This window comes from Tinamus guttatus, unplaced genomic scaffold, assembly GCF_059628265.1.
Source record: "Tinamus guttatus ecotype Peru unplaced genomic scaffold, ASM5962826v1 Tinamus_guttatus_pri_ptg000563l, whole genome shotgun sequence".
NCBI lineage: Eukaryota > Metazoa > Chordata > Aves > Tinamiformes > Tinamidae > Tinamus > Tinamus guttatus.
In genome coordinates, this window is record NW_028289097.1 from 1,703,472 (window position 1) to 1,725,147 (window position 21,676).

A 21,676-nucleotide genomic window follows, 5' to 3' on the forward strand; every position below is an offset into this window, starting at 1 on the left:
GCCTCACTTTGTCCCCACCGTGTCCCACAGCTCCTGGAGGCTGAGACGATGCAGCACATCTTCCTCAACAACTACCAGCTCTGCTCGGAGATCAACGAGACGGTGCCGCAGCACTTCATCCACTGCGTGGCCACCCACGGCCGCCACGTGCAGTACCTCGACTTCCTGCACACCATCATCAAGGCCGAGGGCAAGTACGTCAAGAAGTGCCAGGACATGATCATGACCGAGGTGAGAGCCCCTCTCCCTGCGTGAGCGTGTGGTGGCAGCAGGACATGGTCCCCAGGAGGGGCAGCGTTGGCTTCTCCTGAGGGGAAGAGCCCTTCTTTGCCGTGCTGGTTTGTTGCAAACAGCTCTAAGGTTTTGAAGTGAGGTCCAAGAGTTGGTCACTGGTTTGGAGAACATGGTCCCCTAGATTGGGGTTGGTTTTTCCCTTGCTGCTTCCCGGTGATGTGCTGCAGCAGGGCCTCCCACGGGTTGTAAGTCTAGCTGCATTGCAAATGCCATGTTTTGCCTGCAAATGCCATGTTTTGCCTGCAAATACATGGCACTTTCATCCCTGACTGTACCTCAGAGCAGCCCCTCTGCTTGCTCTGGGCAGAGGAAGTTTTTTTTGTCCCCCTGAGGTTTCTTCATCCTCCATCTCCAGAGTGGTGACCCCTAAGCTTCCTCCACAGCTCACCAACGCCGGGGACGATGTGGTGGTTTTCTACAATGACAAGGCCTCGCTGGCCACCCTCCTGGAGATGATGACCGCAGCCAGGGACGGGGTGGAGGAGAACAGCCCCCTCATGTACCACATCTCGCTGGTGGACTTGTTGGCTGCCTGCGCCGAGGGCAAGAACGTCTACACGGAGATCAAGTGCACATCCTTGCTGCCTCTGGAGGACGTGGTGCGGGTGGTGACGCACGAGGACTGCATAACCGAGGTACGGCATGGAGCTCAGCGCTAGGAAGGGAGGGGACCGGCTGGGATGTGATGTCCCCAGCTCCTGCTGCCATGAGCGAGGGTCTCCGCGACGCAGGTGGTGAGCAATGCTCGCCTTCCCGTCCCCATGCCCGTGTCCTCCATCCTCCCTCGGCAGGTGAAGATGGCCTATGTGAACTTTGTCAACCACTGCTACGTGGACACGGAGGTGGAGATGAAGGAGATCTACACCAGCAACCATATCTGGACGCTCTTTGAGAACTTCACCCTCGACATGGCACGGGTGCGTGAGGAGGGCTGGGGCATGGCAGGAATGGCCACTGCCCTGGCTTGGGGACAGGTTGACCTCACCAAGCCTCCTTCAAAGCTTGGGACCTCCCCAGGGCCAGATATGCAGCTCGGACACCATGAGGACTGATGTAGCCTGGAGGGCTGCCCCGTTACGGGCTGGGGAGCCATCGGGCTGTCTGGGGTAGATAGATCCAGGATCCAAGCGTTCCCTGCGCAGCAAGGCTGCTGCGTGCCAATGGGCATCCAGCCAGGATGCTCGTGAACGTCACCACGGCGCCTCGGTGCCGTCAGCGGGCTCTTTTCCCTGCAGATGTGCAAGAAGCGAGAGAAGCGCCTCCCGGACCCCACGCTGGAGAAGTATGTGCTCACGGTGGTGCTGGACACCGTCAATGCGTTCTTCAGCTCCCCTTTCTCAGAAAACAGCACCTCGCTGCAGGTAACGGAGCCCTGCTTGGCCAAGTCCTGGCTGGGCTTCCCTCAGGGAGCATCACTGGGGCTGAGGAGACCTGGGGAGAAGGGGGGCTCACCCGGCTCTGGACCTGGAAGGGTCTCGCCGCGGTACTGAGCCGCCTACTCTCTCCTTCAGACCCATCAGACCATCGTGGTGCAGCTTCTCCAGTCCACCATGAGGCTGCTGGAGTGTCCCTGGCTGCAGCAGCAGCACAAGAGCTCGGTGGAGGCCTGCATCCGCACGCTGGCCATGGTCGGTAAGGAGCCGGGCGCGGGGACGCTCCGCCGCGCCGCTGCGCGCGAGGACGTGGCCTCGCTCGGCCGCCTCCGCTCGTGGCAGCATCAAGAGCGATCATCCCTGCTGCGGGTCTTGGCAGGGCGCCCTGGTGAGGGGCTACTGGCCCAGAACAGGGAGGTTTGGCTCCAAGATGTGCATTTCAAGCTAGGGTCTCTGGGGACCACCACGGTGGTCTGGAAATAGCCAAAGCCTGCATTTCTTCGGGAGATTCCTGGTGTGTCCCTGCTGGCGAAGGGCCCAGAAATAAAGTCAGCGTTTATGGCAGTTCTCCCTCTCCAGGACTTTGCCCTCAGCCGCCTGTGGCTGTTTGACTCGGAGCAGGGTTGTTAGCACTGAGTCACCGCACGGAAAGGATTGCTCCGTGGGTAGGTGCTGGGTGGGGACGTGAGCTGCGCTCCGAGGATTCCCCTTGGAAGTTTTAGGCAGGGCTCTTCCAGACTCCGAGCTGTGCTTTCCCAAGGGAAAGCTGATGGCCGTGCTGCTGCCCGCGGTGCCGCGGCGCCAGGCCCGGCTCTAGGCAACGCTTTCATAGAATCATAGAAGGACCATAGAAGGTTGGAAGGGACCTCTAGAGATCATCTAGTCCAACCCCCTGCACACGCAGGGTCACCTAGAGCACGTGGCACAGGACTGCATCCAAGCAGGTTTGAAGATCTCCAGAGAAGGAGACTCCACAACCTCTCTGGGCAGCCTGTTCCAGTGCTCTGGCACCCTCACTGTTAAAAAAATTTTCCTTAAGTTCATGTGGAACTTTTGGTGCTTCAGTTTGTGGCCGTTACCTCTGGTTCTGTCGGTGGCCACCACTGAAAAGAGACCAGCACCATCCTCCTCACTGCCTCCCTTGAGGTACTTATAGACACTAGACACTAGACGCTTTGCTGCAGAGGGGAGCAATGCGGGGAAATACTCGACCCTTCACTCCCTTGAGGGAGTTTTATTTTGTATTTAACCTAAATCTTGATTTTGAAGAGCTGGTGAAGGGGTGCCCGGGCCAAGGCACTGCAGTAGCATCCAGCTCGTGGCTTGGGCAGCCTCGCCAGCGCTGGCCCTGACCCGGCTCCCTCTGCCCGCAGCCAAGAGCCGCTCCATCGCCCTGCCCATGGACCTGGATGCCCACGTCAGCTCGCTGCTCAACAGCAGCTCCACCAGCACCGTGCAGAGGAACACGGCCAGCTACAAGACGGCCACGCGGACCTTCCCCCGCGTCTCCGCCACCCCCAACCAGTGGGACTACAAGAACATCATAGAGAAGCTGCAGGTACAGGGCAGGCAGAGGGTGAAAGCCAGCAGCAATCGGCACTGCATGGTCCCTCTCCCGTGCTGTTTGAGTTGGCCCTAAACGTTGGTGCTGGGATTTGTAGGACATCATCAACGCCCTGGAGGACCGCTTGAAACCCCTGGTGGAGGCTGAGCTCTCGGTGCTCGTGGATGTCCTGCACCGGCCGGAGCTGCTCTTCATGGAAGGGACGGAGGCCTACCAGCGATGCGAGAGCGGAGGCTTCCTCTCCAAGTAAGGGTGCTCTGCAGTTGCCCACAGTGCTCGGAGTGCTGGGAAGAGCTGGAGTTGTGGTTTGGGGTGGCCTGCAGACCTGGGGAGGTAGGAGCCTCTCCAGGCTGCGTAATGGTGGCTCTCCTCTGCGTGACCAGGCTGGTGCAGCACACCAAGGACCTCATGGAGACGGAGGAGAAGCTCTGCATCAAGGTGCTGAGGACACTGCAGCAGATGCTGGTGAAGAGGAACAAGTACGGCGAGAGGGTGAGCATCGCAGCGCCCCGCCAGCCCGTCTCCTCCACCTGGTAGCCTGGAAAGACCCGCCGCAACCCGCGGGCCCTCGGCCTCGTTCCACTCTAGCGCTGGCCCCAGAGTTGGGAACCTCGTGACGTTTATTTGTCTTGGCAGGGCAACCTGCTGCGGAAAATGCTCCTGAACAATTACCTGCAGAACAAGAAGTCCAGCTCTAAAGGGGAGATCGTGGATGCTGCTGGGGGAGGTGAGTGCCCCTCTCCTGCGCTGTCCCCAGCTCTCTGCGCTGCTGACGTGCAGCTCCCGAGGACGTTCCTGGCCAGGAGGTGGCCGGGTTTGTAGCGGGTCTCAGTGTCCGCAGCTCCATTCGGAGCAGGGATATGGGCAGATGAAGGGACAAGGTCCCACTGGGAATCACTTTGCCCAGCTGCCCTGGCACAGAGCCACCCTGTTGCCTGTGCTCCTTGCCCCTCACGCCCGCAGCGTCGTGGCCCCACATCTGGATCCTTCTGCGCAGGGCAAGACCAGGACTGGTCGGCTATCGCTGCTGTCCAGTGCCGGCTGGACCGAGAAGGGGCCACCAAGCTGGTGGCGGACCTCATCATGAACACCAAGAACGAGAAGATTTTCCAAGAGAGCATCCTGCTCGCCATCCGGCTGCTGGACGGAGGCAACACGGAGATCCAGGTGCTGAGCTCCAGCTGCGGGTTGGCACTGCCCCAAGGAGCGGGGCAGCTGCGGTTTGATGTGTGCAGCACTAGGGCCCCAGCAGTGGTAGGTGGGACGTGCAGGACAGTCCTTGGTCCCTGGCCCCTTGGGCAGATGCTGGTTAGCGAGGTGGCTGCGTGTGTTTGCTGCTCGTCCACAAGAAGAGGAGGAGAAATCTCTGCTTGAGTTTCCACTTTAGCATCTGGGTCAAACCTGAGGGCTGGATGTTGCGGAAGGCAGGATGATGCTGGCAGGTTTCTGGAACACTGCTGATGCCCTCTGCCGGGTACTGCTAAAATGAGCTGCAGCCTGGGTGATACCTCCCTCTTAAGCTATTTTAAATGCGTACCAGGGGAAGCCAACAAATGACACATGCAAAAGATTGATTTTCCAGATCCAGATCTGCTGCAGTCCCTGTTTATCAGGCTCTGGTATCCATCTCCCTATTTATCAAGCTCCTATCTTGCTTATGATATAGGACACCCCAGGGTGCTCCACCTCTGTAAATCTAAGAGGACTGTGGCAGTAAATCTGCTCACCAGGGTATCCCAGGCAAGGTCTCAAGTGCTGGTGCCTAGCAAGGCAGAGGGACAGGCTGGGATGGACAGTTCGGATCCCACGGGGGAGACTCAAACTGCCATCCTTGTTGCTCTCAGAAATCCTTTTACAACCTCATGACCAGCGACAAGAAGTCCGAGAAGTTCTTCAAGGTGTTGCATGACCGGATGAAGAAGGCCCAGCAGGAGACCAAGTCTACAGTGTCCGTGAACATGAGTGACATCGGGAACAAGCCCCGTGAAGAAAAGGACGAGCCTGACCCCAGCTCCAAAGGTATGGGATCACGGTCTCCCTGCTAGGGCCAAGGGTTGTCTTGCAGCATAGCCAGATGTAACGAATCTGGGTCTCCCGTTAGGACGAGGAGAGACTTTTGTGATGCCTGGCACCCCCTCCCGGTACCCAATGGCGATAGGATTCCGGAAAGGCCACGACGCTGGGGAGCAGGGCCAGAACAACGAAATGGGGGTGACAGTCCTGATTATGGAGCCTATTCTGCGATTCCTGCAGCTGCTGTGTGAGAACCACAACCGGGACCTTCAGGTGGGTTATGAGGCGATGAGCGGGGTTGGGGCAGAGGCCCCAGGATGGGGACACAGGAAAGTCGGGCTCTGGTCCTCACTGGGCTCCAAGTGGGCAATGCGCCAGCCTCAGCTTCCCCATCTGCACCCTCTGCCGTGTCCATGGGTGCTGCTCTGCACCTCACAGGGATGGCCCTGGCCAAATTCCCTGAGCTGGAGGTGGGAAGGTGGTGGCAGGAGGGGGCTCAGGACCTGAACGCGGTGTCAGAGGCCCCGGTGATGCCGCTCAGCTCTCTAAGTGCAGGGTTTGCTCGGCAGAACTTCCTCCGGTGCCAGAACAACAAGACCAACTACAACCTGGTGTGCGAGACGCTGCAGTTCCTCGACATCATGTGCGGCAGCACCACGGGAGGCCTGGGGCTACTGGGCCTCTACATCAATGAGTACAACGTGGCCCTCATCACCCAGACCCTGGAGACCCTGACCGAGTACTGCCAGGGGCCCTGCCATGAGAACCAGGTGGGCGCTGGCGGTGACCCCTCCGAGGGGCCCGTGGACATCGTGGTAGCTCCATGTTGCTCCTACCATCGCTGGGGCATTCCATGGGGATCCCTGGGAAAGCTGCAGGCAAACAGGGCCAGCTCTTGTTTTTGGGGTGTAAAAGGGAGCAGGACAACAGAAGAGTCGAGGGAAGCAAAGATGCTATGAGAGTTATGAGTAACCACATGGCTCAGTTATGTGGGGCCGCAGATGGTTCCATTGCTGGGGAGAGAAGGGATCTGGGGCTCTTGGAACGATGGGACCCAGACGGTGTTGATGCCAGGGCACCATTTACACCCCTGGGCATGTGCTGGGTACTTAGGCTGCATTAAGAGGGGAGCACAGGTGAATCTGGAGGGATGGCGTCATCCATGGGATGACAAATGCATCTCTCCCCTAGAGCTGCATCGTGACGCACGAATCCAATGGGATCGACATAATCACAGCGCTCATCCTCAATGACATCAGCCCCCTCTGCAAGTACCGGATGGACCTGGTCCTGCAGCTGAAGGTAGGCAGAGCTTCCAGCTGGGGTGCAGGGCCCATCGCTGGGACATGCCTGGAGCAGCTGGGGGTTCCTGCATGTTCCCCGGGCTGAAACCGTCACTGTGGAGGGAGCTGAGCGGGAGGTGGGTCCTCCCAGCCCTGGCAGAGCACAGTTCCCCTCACGAGGGTGTCTCTCCTTCCCAGGACAACGCTTCCAAGCTCCTCCTGGCCCTGATGGAGAGCCGGCACGACAGCGAGAACGCGGAGCGCATCCTCATCAGCCTTCGCCCGCAGGAGCTGGTAAGGGCTGAGCAGAGGTGACACGACCAGTCCCAGGGGAACCTCGAGGCTGCAGGGATGGCTTCGGGGATGGGGGAGAGCCTCGTCCCTGGGCTGTGCTCCGGGTGCCAGGAGGGGCTGCAGCTCCGGCTCTTTCCTCCTGTTTTACACCACTGTCTGGACCCTTCAGGCCTGTGGGCCCTAACGGAGTCCCTGATCTGCAGCCCCAAAAGCGCCTCAACCATTGCTAGGACTCGCCACACGCAGCCTCATGCACGAATGGCCTTTCCCTGCCGTCGGGTCTGAAACGCCCGTGGCCAGGGGAGGAAAACGGGCCAGGCTGGGCAGAGAGCTCACGTGTCGCTGGTGCCTTCCAGGTGGACGTCATCAAGAAGGCCTATCTGCAGGAGGAGGAGTGCGAGAACGCCGAGGTGTCCCCGCGGGAGGTCGGCCACAACATTTACATCCTGGCGCTGCAGGTACTGGCAGTGCCACCGCGCACGGCTGCTCTCGCAGCAGCGTCCCCCTGTCAGGCCCGGGCCCCGCAGGGCTGCGCTCTAGCTTCTGCTTGCTGATTTGCACGTTTTTCTCATTACTTCTTGGTGTGTTTTCTCCAGCCGGGCTGGCATCCTGGGGCTGCTCAGCTGGGGAGTTTGCTTTAGGCTCCCATGCCCGTGCAGGGCTTCGCTCGCTGTCCCTCGTGGCACTGCAGGGGCTGCTCGTGAGCCTCTGCTAACCCGGCTATCGCTGTCCCTCTCCCAGCTCTCCCGACACAACAAGTCTCTGCAGCAGCTCCTGAAGCCAGTGAAGCGAATCCAGGAGGAAGAGGAGGAAGGCATCTCATCCATGGTATGGGAAGGCCTTGAGAAGGAAGGCAGAGCTCCCCCACCCGCTCTGACCCTGACTGGAGATTACAAAAAGCTGCTTCTCCCAGCCTAGCTCATGTGCCCTGCTTTCTGTCATTTAGGAGTTGACACGTTTTGCTATTACTGGGGGGATTAAAGAAAACCGTGTCCCTTGGAACCCAAGCTGCAAACACAGTGGCTGTGTCACTAGCTGTCTGTGGAGGGTGGCTTCCCTGCTAGTAGCTGCTTTCTCTCCTTCCCTGCAGAAAAGGCAGGACTGAGTCCTTTGCTGTCCTTTGCTGCCTGCGTACCTTAGATCCCGGACAAGATTCAGCAGTAATAAGATTTCCCTGGGGTTTTATGGGCATTGATTTGCAATTTGTGGATTAGCAGTTTGGGGATGTAATTATTGTAGGGAATTGAACGCCTGTCACCTCAAGGAGCTCTTGCATCCCTTTCGGAAGCTTCAGTTCATTTGCTTTTCCCTGAAACCTCATCAGATTTGGTACATTTTGAGGACCGGTGTTGCCAGTGCAGAGTTAGATGCGAATCCCCCCAGCCGATTCTGGCTGAAGCTTCTCTCCCTCTCCCTCTCCCTCGTCCCAGCTCAGTCTGAACAACAAGCAGCTCACGCAGATGCTGAAGTCGTCGGCCCCCGTGCAGGAGGAGGAGGAGGACCCGCTGGCCTATTACGAGAAACACACGTCCCAGATCGAGGCAAGACCTCTGGGTTTGCAGCACGCTGGGTTGATGAATCCCACCTGCGTTCAGGCCTGTTTTGTGCCCTGTTATTTTTCGCTAAGCATCTTCCTATCCCTGTGCCCTGCACTGAGGTGCAAATATGAGCTGGAAATATGACTTGCTGGAAAACAGGCAGATTCTCTGGAAAGTCTGCGATTTTCCTTCTCTTTCAGCAGCACCTGGGAGGCAGCCATTTCGGCAGCCTCATCCGTGCTTGCTGGGTGCTTTTTCTTGCAGTTGGGCCAGCAAGGATTCGCGTGCTGTGAGCTTCCTCCAGCACAGCCAGGAGGGCTATGTTTGCTGGACCGTTCCGGAGAGTTACATGAGCTGCGGGTGCTTCAGCTCCTATGGGATCTGGGGGAAAGGAAGGGAATGTGAGATTGAAGCTGAGCAAAAGGAAATGGAAGCACGGTGCTGGCAGGATCTCACTGCACCCCCTCTCGCCCTGCTTCCTGCAGATTGTGCGCCTGGACCGGAGCATGGAGCAGATCATCTTCCCAGTGCCTGGCATCTGCGAGTTCCTCACCAAGGAGACCAAGTACCGGCTCTTCACCACCACCGAGCAAGACGAGCAGGGCAGCAAAGTCAGTGATTTCTTTGACCAGTCGTCCTTCCTCCACAACGAGATGGAATGGCAGAAGAAACTGCGCAGTAAGAGCAAGCCAGATCTTCCCTTAGACACCCCCTGCCCCAGTCAGGGCACAACGGGCACCAGAAATTGCCCATCTTTGGAAATCTGCAGGCCAGGGGTGCTTGGAAATGGCTGTGAATGCTGGAAGCAGCCTGGAGACCAGGTCACCAGGGTCCTTGTGGCCCTTGCTCCACAGAGCACAGTGCACTTGGCCGCTCATGAGGAGCAGAGCACGTGGGAATCAGGAGCTTGGTTCTCTGCACCATCCAATCCTGGTGTTTCAGGGACACACTAGGACTAACTTCCCAGCTTAAAAGAACAGGACATCAGTAAACAGTTAGGAATCATAAAAATACTACAAATACTGCTATGCAGCTGAAAGGTGGTGTAGCAGCACTTGAAAGTAATTGCAGATCCAGCCAAAACTATCTTAGGAATTCAACAGGAAACAAGTTTCCAGTATGGATGGGAAATTGCTGGTTGGGTCTCCTCTGGGACAGAGAATCCGTGTTGCAAACACAAAGACACTGCTGTTTAGAAGGATGCAAGCAGTGAGGATGTAAGTGATGGGAGACTGGGAGGAACACAGCCACTCTTATTCCATAGTGCCAGAGCAGGTCAAAGGGCTGAGAAGCCAAGAAATGTGATCCATAATATTTTGAACTTGTACATCCATTTCAGGAGATGAGGAGGGAGCTTTTATTAAGGGTTAGAAGGAAGTGGGAGGCAAGGATCCCTTCGGGCCCATTAGCTGTACGGAGCGGAGCTGTTGGGATATCGGAGAGAACAAAGCCTTACCCAGCTGGCACGAAGTTAGCTGAGATTTGTGTTTGCCTCCTCTTCCTCCAGGCATGCCGCTGATGTACTGGTTCTCCCGCAGAATGACTCTCTGGGGAAGCATTTCCTTCAACCTCGCGGTTTTCATCAACATAATCATTGCTTTCTTCTACCCCTATGTGGAAGCCACTTCCATGGGTAAGTGCCTGAGCAGCCACTGCTCCTCTAAACAAAGGAAAAAGTGAATCCTCGAATAAAGAGAAAATTGGTTCCCATACCAATGCTCTCCCAACCCTTAGTCTTCTCAATTCTGAAAGTCCCAGGTCTTTTTTTACTGGCCAAAACAAGGGACTCAACCAAGATTTCTGTTTCCAACTCTTCCACCACTTTTTAATAGGGAAGGCTCTTCTCCCTGAGCTGCACTTTCCCTGGTTGTAAAATGGGGAAAGACACAATATATAGCAACTGTTCTGCAAAGTCTGAATAATTTACAATGTTTTGAGATCTCAGTAAGAGATGCTAGAAAAATATAAGAACCACCTTAGTCAAGACAAGTCTTTGCAGTCAAGTGTAATTTCTTTCTTTCCTCCCTGTGAAATTCAGCTCATCCTGGTGTGTCTTTTTTAGCCAGTTCTTCACTTTCTAAGGGCAGCACAGAGTGTCCAGTGGGCAGTATGCATTTAATTTCATTGTCATGGGTTTTCTCTTTCCAGGAGTGCTGGATTCCCCACTCATCTCCTTGCTGTTCTGGATTCTTATCTGCTTCTCTATCATGGCCCTGTTTACTAAGCGCTACGGTGTCCGACCACTCCTCGTGGCGCTGATCCTGCGATCAATCTATTACTTAGGAATTGGACTCACTCTGAATATACTGGGAGCTCTCAATGTAAGTTCTCTTTGCACTGGAAAAGCAGTGCAACACAGCAGAAAAACGGTCCATAAATTGTGGCAATCCCCACTCCCTTCTGTTTCTGCCCGTTGTCTCCTAGCTAACCAACAAGATTGTTTTTGTGGTGAGCTTCGTGGGGAACCGTGGGACCTTCATTCGAGGCTACAAGGCCATGATCATGGATGTGGAGTTTCTCTATCACGTTGGCTACATCCTGACCAGCGTCCTGGGCCTCTTCGTGCACGAACTCTTCTACAGCATCCTGGTATGGCAAACTCGGATATTGGGGATCTCATGTAGCTAGTGGTGCGCTAGAAGGCTCCTGTGAAACGTTGCAGGGATTGACTGGTAACAGCAGCGAGAACAACTTGCTGTGCTCTAATCTTGGCATAGGCTGATCTTTCTGTCTTGTGACAATACCTATTACTGTCTCTGTCCAGGTCTTGCTATCTCTTTGTTTCTAATCTCTACTGTTACCTTTATCTGGGTCAGCTGGGAGGCAACGTGAGCTGGTGAGGGCAAAGGCTGGTGCCTGTGTCCTATTCTTGGCTCTCCCCTGTGAAAAAGTCACTTCATTCTTCTGTGCTTCCGTACAGTAAGACGGGAAACTTAAATGCTTTATGTGAAATTTAGTCAATGTCTCCTGACTGCTACAAGATCTCAGGATAAAAGGAGATGTAGGTAGGCCAAGCATTATCACAGAATAGCACCCTGCTGCATTTCTTTGCTTCTGGGTCCTTTTCAGCTCTTTGACTTGATCTACCGTGAGGAGACCTTGTTTAATGTCATCAAAAGTGTGACGCGGAACGGGCGCTCCATCCTGTTGACAGCCCTCCTGGCTCTTATCCTCGTCTACCTCTTCTCCATCGTGGGCTTCTTGTTCCTGAAAGATGACTTCATCCTGGAGGTGGACAGACTGCCGGACAGCAAAGCCAAAGGTTCAGCTCCTTCAGCTCCCCTCTGCCAGGCTGCGGCGCTGGGGCTAGGGAGGGCCCAAGGAGTCCCCTTTCGGTAGCTGCATCGCTGCATGGGCTTGGGCACATGAGATCCATGCTCTTTTCCGCATCCAGAAGTGGGTCAGAGCGTGTGTGTTTGCTCCAGGAACTTTAGCACCAGTTTGGGGGTTGCTGGAGCAGGCAGCTGCCTGTGCTGAATTAGGAACCTAGTGCTGTAGAGAACAGCATGTCACAGGGGCTACAAGGGGTCACAGAGCGGGTAACGTTCAGCTGCAAGCAAAGCTTTAGCACCGTAAAAGTCTTTCTGAAACTTGAGCAAAAGCTTCAAAGCCAGGAGAATATGAAGAAACCTTTTGCAAAGAGCGCTGAAGCTGGAAGAATGCAGCGTTTGTGATGGGATCAGAGAGCTTCCCTGAGACTGCCGCTCTGACGAGGCTGTGGTCTCCTGTGCTTGCAGGTGACCCCTTGGGAATGCAAAGGAACATGGAGACTTTCATGGAGTCATGCAGTGGTGACAAAATTAGCTGCTCTGCTGTGCCCACTGCCCTGGAAGGTAAGAGAGCTCGTTAAAAAGGCTGACCCTGTTAGCAGCAGAGTAGGATGGCTGCCTTATTTGTCAGTGAACTGGGAAAAAAATGCTACAATATCTTTTTCAAAGACAGACACATACAGCCCACTCTCTTGCAGATAGCTAAGTGAGAGCCTGCAAAATTTGCACAGACATAAAAATGTTGATGCAGATTCAGTTTAGTCATAAAGGAAGGGAGGAATTTCAGGAGCGCTCAGACAGCTGCCTCCACAGCAAGAAGTGAGCTGGAGTCATCACTGCAAAGTTGCTGGTCAGGATGTACCCAGCAAGCACCTGCCTCCAGGGAATTAGGGCACTGCATCCCTGGGTCATTGCAATAGTCTGTTAATTTTGCCCTGTCTGTTCTGTGGGTTTTCTTGCTTTTATTTCCCCCAATGTTGTTGTAGAAAGGGACGCTGACCAGTGGGAACGTGCGTGTGACACGCTGCTCATGTGCATCGTCACCGTGCTGAACCATGGGCTGAGGAACGGCGGGGGCGTAGGGGACATTCTGCGGAAGCCATCGAAGGATGTGAGTGCACCCAGCCCTGCTCCCTTCTTCCCTGGAAATGTCGACACTTCCAGCTCTATTCCCCCTCAGCTGTCGTTGCCTTCCACCTCTCTTCCCCTGTTGTGTGCCTGTTATTCCTCTTGCACCCTCAGTCTCTGGTCCCTTTTGGAGAGACTGCAGCAAGGGTGTGGAAAAAGACACGTTTCTCCCTCATGTCCATTGCAGGAGTCCTTGTTTCCTGCACGGGTTGTCTACGACCTCCTCTTCTTCTTCATCGTGATTATCATTGTCCTGAACCTCATCTTTGGGGTCATCATCGATACCTTTGCTGATCTGAGGAGCGAGAAGCAGAAGAAGGAAGAAATACTGAAGACCACTTGCTTCATATGTGGTGAGCGCTAGCGCCTCGGCCCGCTGTGTGCACAGGACTTTCCTCCCCTGGTTCCTCCTGCAGACAAACTTTCTTTTAAGGTTACCTAAGCATAAGGAAGGAATGCACTTTCAGGTGCTTTTGGTTTTTCTCTGATTTTGCAGCAGAGACTTAAATCTGGCCACTAGTGGGTCACTACAGTATAAGCAGGCTTAAGCAAGGACATGACTGAGAGGGGAGAAATTACCTGTATTTTAATTTGCCTCCCATTAATGAGGTATTAAAGCAAATGCTGTGCATCTATTGCTCTTGAGGCCATCACTTATCAAGTAGCAAAAAAAGCACCGTATTACTAAGGAGATAAAATTCAGGACATTTCAGAATGCTCATGGTTGTAGGCCGGCAGCAAAAACAAAAAGAAAAGCTAGTCTTATGGGGTGTTTTTTATGAGATCTACTCGGTGCCTTTTATGCTTTTAGATGTGTATGCAGGAAACATAGCTTGTAGCACTTTAAATAGAAGCATCCTGAATATGCAGCTGGGTTATTTTCCCCGTTTTGGATGCTTGTTCTGTGCTAAATGCCAACTAATTATTAAAAGCACTTTTTGAAAGTCACACCTGGGACAGGATGCAATTATCTGTACTTCCTTCCACATTTGTTTGCTTGTTCCTTGCTCACCTTCTCCCGCTCTCCCCATCTTCTCTTCCTTGATTGCCTCTCCCAGGTCTTGAAAGGGACAAGTTTGACAACAAGACGGTGTCCTTTGAGGAGCATATTAAATATGAGCACAACATGTGGAACTACCTGTACTTCATAGTGCTGGTGCGAGTGAAGAACAAGACGGACTACACGGGGCCGGAGAGTTACGTGGCGCAGATGATAAAGGTACCGGAGCCTCGAGGGAACGCAGGGCAGCGCTCACCACTGCCATCCACAGGGAAACGTTTGAGACCAGCAGGCTTGACAAAAAAAAATAAACAGCTTAAGATAGAACTTTTGGAAAATATGTAATTATGTAGTTGTCCCTTAATTATTTTCTTACCTGATGGTTTCTACTTTGCAATCTCAGTCGACAACACGTTATGTATTATATGTTTTGTACAAGGTATTTAAGGATTGTACCAAGGGCAAGAACAGTGGTAGGGACTAGAGACAAGGCAGGAGGGGAGAGAAGGGAGGTCTGCAAAAAACTTTGAACTCAAACCCAGAGGGCAATAAGAAAAAGCTAGAAAATAAATAAGACCACTAGTGAAAAATTTGACAAGACCCAGACGAGGCAACCTCTTGAGAACTTTGCCTAGTCCCTTAGTACAGCAGGCTTACAAAAGTCTGTTAAATCCTGCTTTGTGTCTTCCCTTCTCCATCCTCTCTCCAACTTCACTGTTTCAGAACAAGAACCTTGACTGGTTCCCCCGGATGCGAGCCATGTCACTGGTTAGCAATGAAGGGGAAGGGGAACAGAATGAAATCCGAAATCTCCAAGACAAACTCAACTCCACGATGAAGCTGGTGTCCCATCTCACCTCCCAGCTGAACGAGCTGAAGGAACAGGTACGAAGCACCTATTAAAACAAACAGGGACCTTTGGGGAACATCTGGCTGTAGAACGTCAATGTCCTTACTGAAATAGATACAGATTCCAAGGAACAGGAGATGGTAGCAGCCCAATCCTGTGCAGCCTCAGATACAAAGCAAAGGGCTCTTGAGCTTTTTGAGGTCAGGAACAGTTGGGACGTGCTTTTTGATAGCTTAATTCCTCATCAGCTAGAGTCCAACTCGTAGGGCTTTCTGGCAGATGCTTAAAGTCACATGTCTGACAAGCGCGTTGGGAAGAGAAAGGAGGCAGCCTGGTTTCCTACCTCACTGTGTCCTTGTTTGAACTCCAGATGACGGAGCAAAGGAAGCGCAGGCAAAGGATGGGGTTTGTGGATGTCCAGAACACCATGAACCACTAGAACACAGCAGAGTCAGCGCCGTCACCCACCAAGGGACTACACGGATCTATCAGCTAGCGAGGGCTGCTTGTTCCGTTGCCGTCGGAGGAGGCCACGCTGAGGAGCTTCCGAGCCCCCGTTCTCCTTAGGTCGCTTAGGTAAGCAATCCCGCCCAGCAGCAAACAAACCAGGCGCTGGTGAGGACTCCTTCCACCACCCGGACCCCGACCTACTCTCCTGCCCTTGTAGGAAGATGATTATACAGGACTTCTATCCCTCCTTGCAATACCTGGATTTTGCAAGTGTGGGTTGTATCTTTATCTCCATGCACTACGTTCCGGTGGCCTGCACCTTGGCTATCACTTGTAGTGTAACTAGTGTAGGGTGCAATATTTAACTTATTGCAAAAGCGTCAGTAGTAACGTGGATCTCTGCAAACCAGCCCTCGTATCTGCCCTACCCGCTCCATGCTGATTCTTCTCCATTTAAAGAGTTGTGTCCCTCACGGGGGTGCAGTAAAGAGGAGCTACACTCACGGAGATGCATTGATAACTTCACTCACCACATGGGGGTGAGCAGCAAAGCTCTCGTTGTATGAACTGGTCTTTGGCCTTCTGTGGACAAAGGAGTTTACAGGAGTTCACTGTGAAGGGGTGTCCTGTGTTTTAATTTCATCTCTGGTGTAATGTTACACTTTGTTGTTGTGACTTAAGAACTAAATTGTAAATTGCCTTAACTAAATTAAATACAAAAGCAAGTTATAATAAAAACCGAAACATGATAAAGAAGGCTCCCTTCTTGTGTGCTCCGGTATGCAATGCGGCAATTATTAAAAATAAATAAATAAAGGCACAAATGCAGAATAATCCAAAGACCTGAAGCCAGGCCAACACTGTATTACTCAAGGTACACTATAACGCAATGTTCCAGATGGTAAATGCTAAAATGTCATGTGAAGTTCAAGTCAGAAAGTGAAAAAAATAATGTTACCATGAAGAAATACCTCGAACACCAGCCTTGTTTTCTGAAGCTTTGGCTTAGAGCCTGCTGCAAAGTTTCAGATTCTTTTACTACTTGCCAGGAAAACACTGTTCAAATACAGAAAAAGGAGCAGCTGTTGGTGCTTCCTGTAGCCAAGCGGAGTCCTGGCATAGCTGTGCTCTAGACTCTCATCCTCCTCAAGCCAAGCAGCTCTGCAACAATTCAGTGCTCTGTCAACACTCTCCAGCCCTCTGCCTCCCCCGAACAGACACTGATGCAAGCCTTAAAGCTTCGCAAAGAAATTAAAAATAGGCCGCAGCATGGATTGAGCACACTTGAACTTGATGGCAGCCCTACCGGCAACACACGATTAAAATCCTGTCCTTACCTGTCAGCAAATACGCAGCAACTGCATTTACCTAAGGCCTAGTGTCCCCTACAAGCAAGCGGAGAGGTCGCAAGATGAAGTGTATAAGGTGTATGTCTGAATAAAATGTTGTTGCTAGGAATGAATGGCTTTATTCATAATGGCAGCATACATCGCTTTAGGAATATATACAGTGGAGAAGCTGGGAGACAGCCTATCACTTTGAGTCCTCTTCAGATTTCTTGGCATAAAACCTTTCTCGCAATTTTCTCCATGTCCCTTTTTTCATTCCCTCCATCTGTTCCAGAATGTCTGCAAAAGGAGAAGGGGGAGAGATGGGGAATGAGGAAGAAAACCAGAAAAGCAAAAGAATGAAAGGTCTTCTTACCAGAGCTTATATGCCTTACATATATTTTCCTTTTTGACTTTTTATCTTAATGAATTTCTATTTCAGTGCTTGAGGCAAATTTGGTTTTGCATCCAATCAATTTTGTGGTGAGTCTCTTATCACTAACAACTAATATTCGGTTTCCACACACTGCAATCAAAGTTAGGAACTGGAGCAGAACAAAACTGCACTAGATTCCTACACTGCACTTAATAAATGACTTGGCTGAGTGTATTTGTGCATAATGGTACCCTGCTCTCTCAAAGTCTAATACAAGAGGAGAAATACTGAAGGGAATTTGAAGAAAATATAATAGAAACTGAACATTTTTAGAATGATATGATAAATATGCCATGATTTTCTTTCCCATAGATCCTGATATCCAGTCTCAAGCAATCCTTGTAAAATCCTTTACTATCTCCAGCCAGTGCAAAATACAATCAACTCCTTGTCCTGATAAATTAATAATTAAGAACTCCTCAATGATACCTGACCTTATTCTTCTTTAAGCAACCTAATAGAGCTGCATGGCAGTCCCATTCTGCCCTGAACAGGTGTTTAGCAGAAGTCATGCAGCAAACACCACAAAGAGTGGAATGTACTTTTGTCTCCTACAAAGTGTTATTCCCTAATTAAACAACGTATTAGTACCTGTTGCTAAGATCATCTTGCAGTCTTCTACAGTCACTCCAGTGAAGGTTGTGTCTTTCAGCCGTGGATACTTCATAAATGAGCAAGGAGCCAAGAGAAGGAGAGAGGGAAAGAGAGAGAGAGAGAGAGAGAAAAGTAACTTGACTTGCACTGCATTAAAGCAAATTATTCTGTGGTGACATTGAGTTCAAGCTCATTTTCAGGCAAGCTCTGCAAATTCAGTTCATCCACAGCAAGAACTATCTGTATTGTTCATACATGTTACACAGGCCAAGTTCTCCACCTAGGAGAAACCAAGAGCACCAGGCAGTGCTATGTGCAGCTCACTGTTCACTTGTCTACTATAAATTCCCAGAAAATCACGATGGGATGGGGATCCTAAGCCAATGCCAAAGCTCACCTTGTTTTTGTAGTAGTTGGTGTGGATTCTGACTAAGCTCTCGTACATCTGGTCACAGGCTGCAGGGTCAGCAATCTGAAAAGAGATGGGAATATCACACAACTCTTAAAACTTCATGGAGAAAACTTCTCATTTCAACTGAAGAGTTGTGTGAAGGACAGTGAAAACAACAGCTTAGGTGACTTCTCATACGATGTGGGATGCTGGTGGCCCCTATTATGCTGCTCAAGAATGCAAAGCATGTTCTTTCCCCTCCACTTCTGCCCAGCTTGGCCTACAAGGGTAACGAAGCATGTAATCTGGAGAAGAGTCCTTAAATTCTGCTTGAGAAGATTTGACAGATCAGCTGCGAATACACACTTAATGAGAACAGAGCTGGACAGCTTTGCTCGTGTGCTCGTTGGCCAGGGCTGTGCAAGCTGCAAGACTTCTTTGCTCCACGGCCAGTTTTGCCTCCTCTTTTATTCTGCAGGATCAAATAGGATAAAGTGCTATGGGATAAGGATGGAAGGTAGAAAATCCTGATGACGGCTAAAAATAGTTTATAATTGATTAGGGAAAAGCAGCATGAAAGACACTGAACAGCTCGTGAAGGGTAAATAGGTTTCTATTTTGGTCTAGTAAGTAAGTTGGAAAGAGTTTGCTAATACACGACCCTCTCCGAGGTGCCCCAGCAGGTGCATTGCCTTGCAGAGCCCTCTATTTAGCAGCATGTAGGATGCAGCACCTCTCTTTTCTCTCTCTATTTTAAAATGGGAGCCAACTTGATCAGAACTCCGCATTGCTGCTCAATGACATCAAACATAAATGATTAAAATAGCTGGATACACGAGTAAGAACAGAATCAAGAGTTCACCAGGCAGGATCAAATGACACAGCCAACCCACCCTCGGGACACGGGCCCAGGCTCAGCACAGGGCAGGTAACGTCTCCCCCACGTAAGCGGGAAGAGGCTTCGCTTCCTCGGGAGGTACCGGCTGCTGCAGCACAGGGGATATCAGGCCAGACAGGCTGTCAAAAGGGAGCACCCTCACGCTGCAGGTGATCTTCAGCTTAACACCCTCTGCAGTCACATTTCAAATAACCCTGCTGGTGTTTTAGAAACGATAGCAGCAATAGCTATTAAATGGGTAGCAGAAATAGTATTGCCAGAGAAAAAAAAATCAGCAAATCTTATTGTGTGTGAATAAAAGACATTAGACTGATAAAGTGTCCTTTATAGTTCTAGCTCTTCTCTTATACATTCCTCCTGCTGTCTGCCAGTACATTTCCCTTTACTGTATTAAGCCTTTATACATACAAATTGACATCGGTGCTGCAGGCATCAATTTAGATTTTCAAGATGAGTGGCAGCTTTGGGATCTTGTAGCCAACTGGTGCAGCATATTTAGCTGTCCTAAGCATATGAAAAAGCAATAAGCACTTTCTGAAATGTCTGCTGCAGATTATTCTGGTGACCAGTATAGAATTAGGTGCCTATAACGGCGTGTTCAAGTAGAAAACCCACATCTGGAACAGTCTCCATCACTGTTTTTACAGTAGGAAAGGGCCCATTTATATTCCAGACCACCACCCCCAAATCTTTAGAGGACTGCAGCCCAAGTCAGGCATTAACTTTTCCAATTTATTTTAGCACCAAAGTCTAAACTCCAATAAAATTACAATAGCAGCCAGAGTCCAACTTTAAAAACCATTGCTTCCTAATGGTGTGGGACAATTTGGGGCTTCCCTGTGTAACCCAACACTACCAAGTCATTGTCATCACGGGATCATGGCAAGCAACACATGCTAATAAACACGACTACACTATGGTGCTGACAAATCCGCAGGGTGCCCCACTTCTATCATCACTCTAACACAGTTCTCCAACTCATGTGTTGCAGATTGTGCAAAAATTCAGCAAAAACTGAAGCTTGTCCCCCCGGTAAGCTGGGAATAAGCTACGTGGTTGGCTAGAGCAATCCTAGAAGGCCTAGATTTCAAAGGAGAGCATGACATTCACGTCAACCCTTCCCGTGCTCTGAGAAGACCTAAAGAAAACTTTGCAATAAAAAACAGCCCAATTCATAGGATTATAAAATCACAGAATCATTATGGCTGGAAAAGCCCTTCAAGATCAAGTCCTACTGCAAACTCTTCACGACCCGGCCGCTATCCCATGTCCCTGCCTGCCTCATCTACATGTTTCCCAAACACTGCCAGGGACGGGGACTCCACCACTTTCCTGGGCAGCCGCTTCCAACGCTGGACTATTCTTCCTGTGCAGATTTTTTTCCTAATATCTTAACTTAATACAGCAGCTAATCACCCCGCTTTAACTGCCCTGGCTCCAAGGCATGTGAAGCAAAGGCAGTGAATACTGCAGAAAGGATTTCTCCAAAGGATGACAGGGATTTCACTAGGAAAAGGCCACCCATTCCCTGCTAGGCAAGGCGCATCCCAAACCCTCAGCACGAGGCTCCTGACGGTTGTGCCCAGAAATCGAGGGGACTGTTGGAGCCCCCTCACAGAAACCTTCAGAAATCACAAACTGCCACCTCTGCAAAGGTGACACAGGGGGATAGGGGGCAACCGCTGCCACCCAGGCACAACCAGGTCCCCAGGAGGGCAGCTCGGGGGGGCTGGGGGCGCTTTTCAGCGCTTCATTCCGGCCGGATCCGCCGCCGTCGCCTCAGCAGCCGCCGCCGCAGGGAGGGGCGCGAGGCGCCCGCGCAAAAAGGCGGGAAGGGCGGCGCGCATGCGCAGCGCCGCTCCCTCCTCCGGCCCCCGCCACCGGCCGTCACGCGGCCTCCCGCCGCGGCGCTGCCCGCCGCCCGCACCTGCGTGCTCTCGCCCTCGCGGAAGGCGTGCGCCACGCGCTGCCGCAGGAAGGCGCCCAGGTCGCGCTGCCGCTTCGTCTCCTCCACGGGCCACTCCTCGCACAGCTTCAGGAACCGCCGGTACCGGGTAGCCGCCATGGCGGCCCGCGCCACGTGACGGCGCGCGGCTGACGAGCCGCTACGGGAGGCGAGAGGGGCCGCGCGCGGCCCGGCGGCGGCTGCGCATGCGCGCGGGGTGCTCCGTGCGGCTGCTTCTCGGGAGCGTTTTGGGGCCCAAAGCAGAAAAACGGGAGCGGGGGCGGCTGCCCGGGGACCGCTCCGCGCCCGTCCCGTCCACTGCTGCTTCCACCCTTCCCGCCTCGCGGCTCGTAGCCCGCCTTTTTACAGCGATTTACACCCAAATTGATGGTGTCTTCCTCGAGGCAGCTGCCGAGCCCCGGGCTCTGCCTGCTCATTCTCTAGTCCCGCGCCAGGCGCGGTGCTGCCTGCGAGGAGCCTCGGCCCGGCAGCCCCCGCACGGCTCCATTCCCGGCCGTTTTAAATCCTGGGAAGACCTGGCGAGTTTTCTCCCCTCCGCCCTTCTCCGCTTGCGGTGCATAAGGTTGTGCTCTGGCTCGGCGCTCCTCCCCTCTGCAGGCGAAAGATTAGATAAATATTTTATATGTATAAGGGCCATAAAGGGAGGGAGCAGCCTGTTTCCCGCTGCTGCTTTGCAAGCAGCCAGGATGGCTTTTTTTTCCTCATTCTTTCAGGGAAAAGTGCCAGGTGAAGCAGCCCTGAGAGGAGTTGGTGGCCTGGCTGCTCCATCGTTGTCCCTTCACCTGCAAAGGGACCCAGCAGAGCTGTGTCCGCCCGGGCCAGCCTTGATGCAGGACTGCAGTGCACGGAGCATTGCAAGGCTTGACCTATTCACAACTGAGGCATAATGTGGCTTTTTGGAGTTAGTGTGTAGGCAAGAAATATGCAAAGTTGTGAATAAGGTCCAGCAAATAGTGAACTCTTCCCACGTGCAGTTTAGGCCAAGTAAAATATGCAACTGGGCCACA

At 52.4% G+C, this 21,676-nt stretch overlaps 2 protein-coding genes across 2 annotated transcripts in view; one reads left to right on the forward strand and one right to left on the reverse strand.

Moving 5' to 3' along the window:
* Nucleotides 1–15,054, forward strand: part of ITPR3 (inositol 1,4,5-trisphosphate receptor type 3) — a 36,860-nt gene extending 21,806 nt beyond the window's left edge. Inside the window, exons 30-58 of the mRNA XM_088534462.1 lie at nt 31–231; nt 678–929; nt 1,086–1,211; nt 1,530–1,655; nt 1,806–1,926; nt 3,041–3,225; nt 3,329–3,477; nt 3,615–3,723; nt 3,868–3,958; nt 4,229–4,398; nt 5,076–5,250; nt 5,333–5,517; nt 5,814–6,014; nt 6,436–6,546; nt 6,726–6,821; nt 7,178–7,279; nt 7,563–7,649; nt 8,252–8,362; nt 8,845–9,037; nt 9,867–9,992; nt 10,508–10,680; nt 10,784–10,948; nt 11,429–11,621; nt 12,097–12,192; nt 12,615–12,739; nt 12,944–13,109; nt 13,815–13,975; nt 14,480–14,641; nt 14,977–15,054. Of these exons, the coding sequence (XP_088390588.1) occupies nt 31–231; nt 678–929; nt 1,086–1,211; nt 1,530–1,655; nt 1,806–1,926; nt 3,041–3,225; nt 3,329–3,477; nt 3,615–3,723; nt 3,868–3,958; nt 4,229–4,398; nt 5,076–5,250; nt 5,333–5,517; nt 5,814–6,014; nt 6,436–6,546; nt 6,726–6,821; nt 7,178–7,279; nt 7,563–7,649; nt 8,252–8,362; nt 8,845–9,037; nt 9,867–9,992; nt 10,508–10,680; nt 10,784–10,948; nt 11,429–11,621; nt 12,097–12,192; nt 12,615–12,739; nt 12,944–13,109; nt 13,815–13,975; nt 14,480–14,641; nt 14,977–15,045 (4,227 nt within the window). The 3' untranslated portion in view covers nt 15,046–15,054. The remainder of the gene's footprint in view (nt 1–30; nt 232–677; nt 930–1,085; nt 1,212–1,529; nt 1,656–1,805; nt 1,927–3,040; nt 3,226–3,328; nt 3,478–3,614; nt 3,724–3,867; nt 3,959–4,228; nt 4,399–5,075; nt 5,251–5,332; nt 5,518–5,813; nt 6,015–6,435; nt 6,547–6,725; nt 6,822–7,177; nt 7,280–7,562; nt 7,650–8,251; nt 8,363–8,844; nt 9,038–9,866; nt 9,993–10,507; nt 10,681–10,783; nt 10,949–11,428; nt 11,622–12,096; nt 12,193–12,614; nt 12,740–12,943; nt 13,110–13,814; nt 13,976–14,479; nt 14,642–14,976) is intronic.
* Nucleotides 15,055–16,509: 1,455 nt separating this feature from the next.
* Nucleotides 16,510–20,800, reverse strand: UQCC2 (ubiquinol-cytochrome c reductase complex assembly factor 2). Its single transcript, XM_088534449.1, has 4 exons — nt 20,631–20,800; nt 17,812–17,886; nt 17,412–17,481; nt 16,510–16,684 (listed from the first exon to the last, which is right to left on the reverse strand). Exons 1-4 carry the CDS (start codon nt 20,766–20,768, stop codon nt 16,590–16,592), a joined length of 378 nt encoding a protein of 125 aa, XP_088390575.1. The 5' UTR covers nt 20,769–20,800; the 3' UTR covers nt 16,510–16,589.
* Nucleotides 20,801–21,676: the final 876 nt, after the last annotated feature.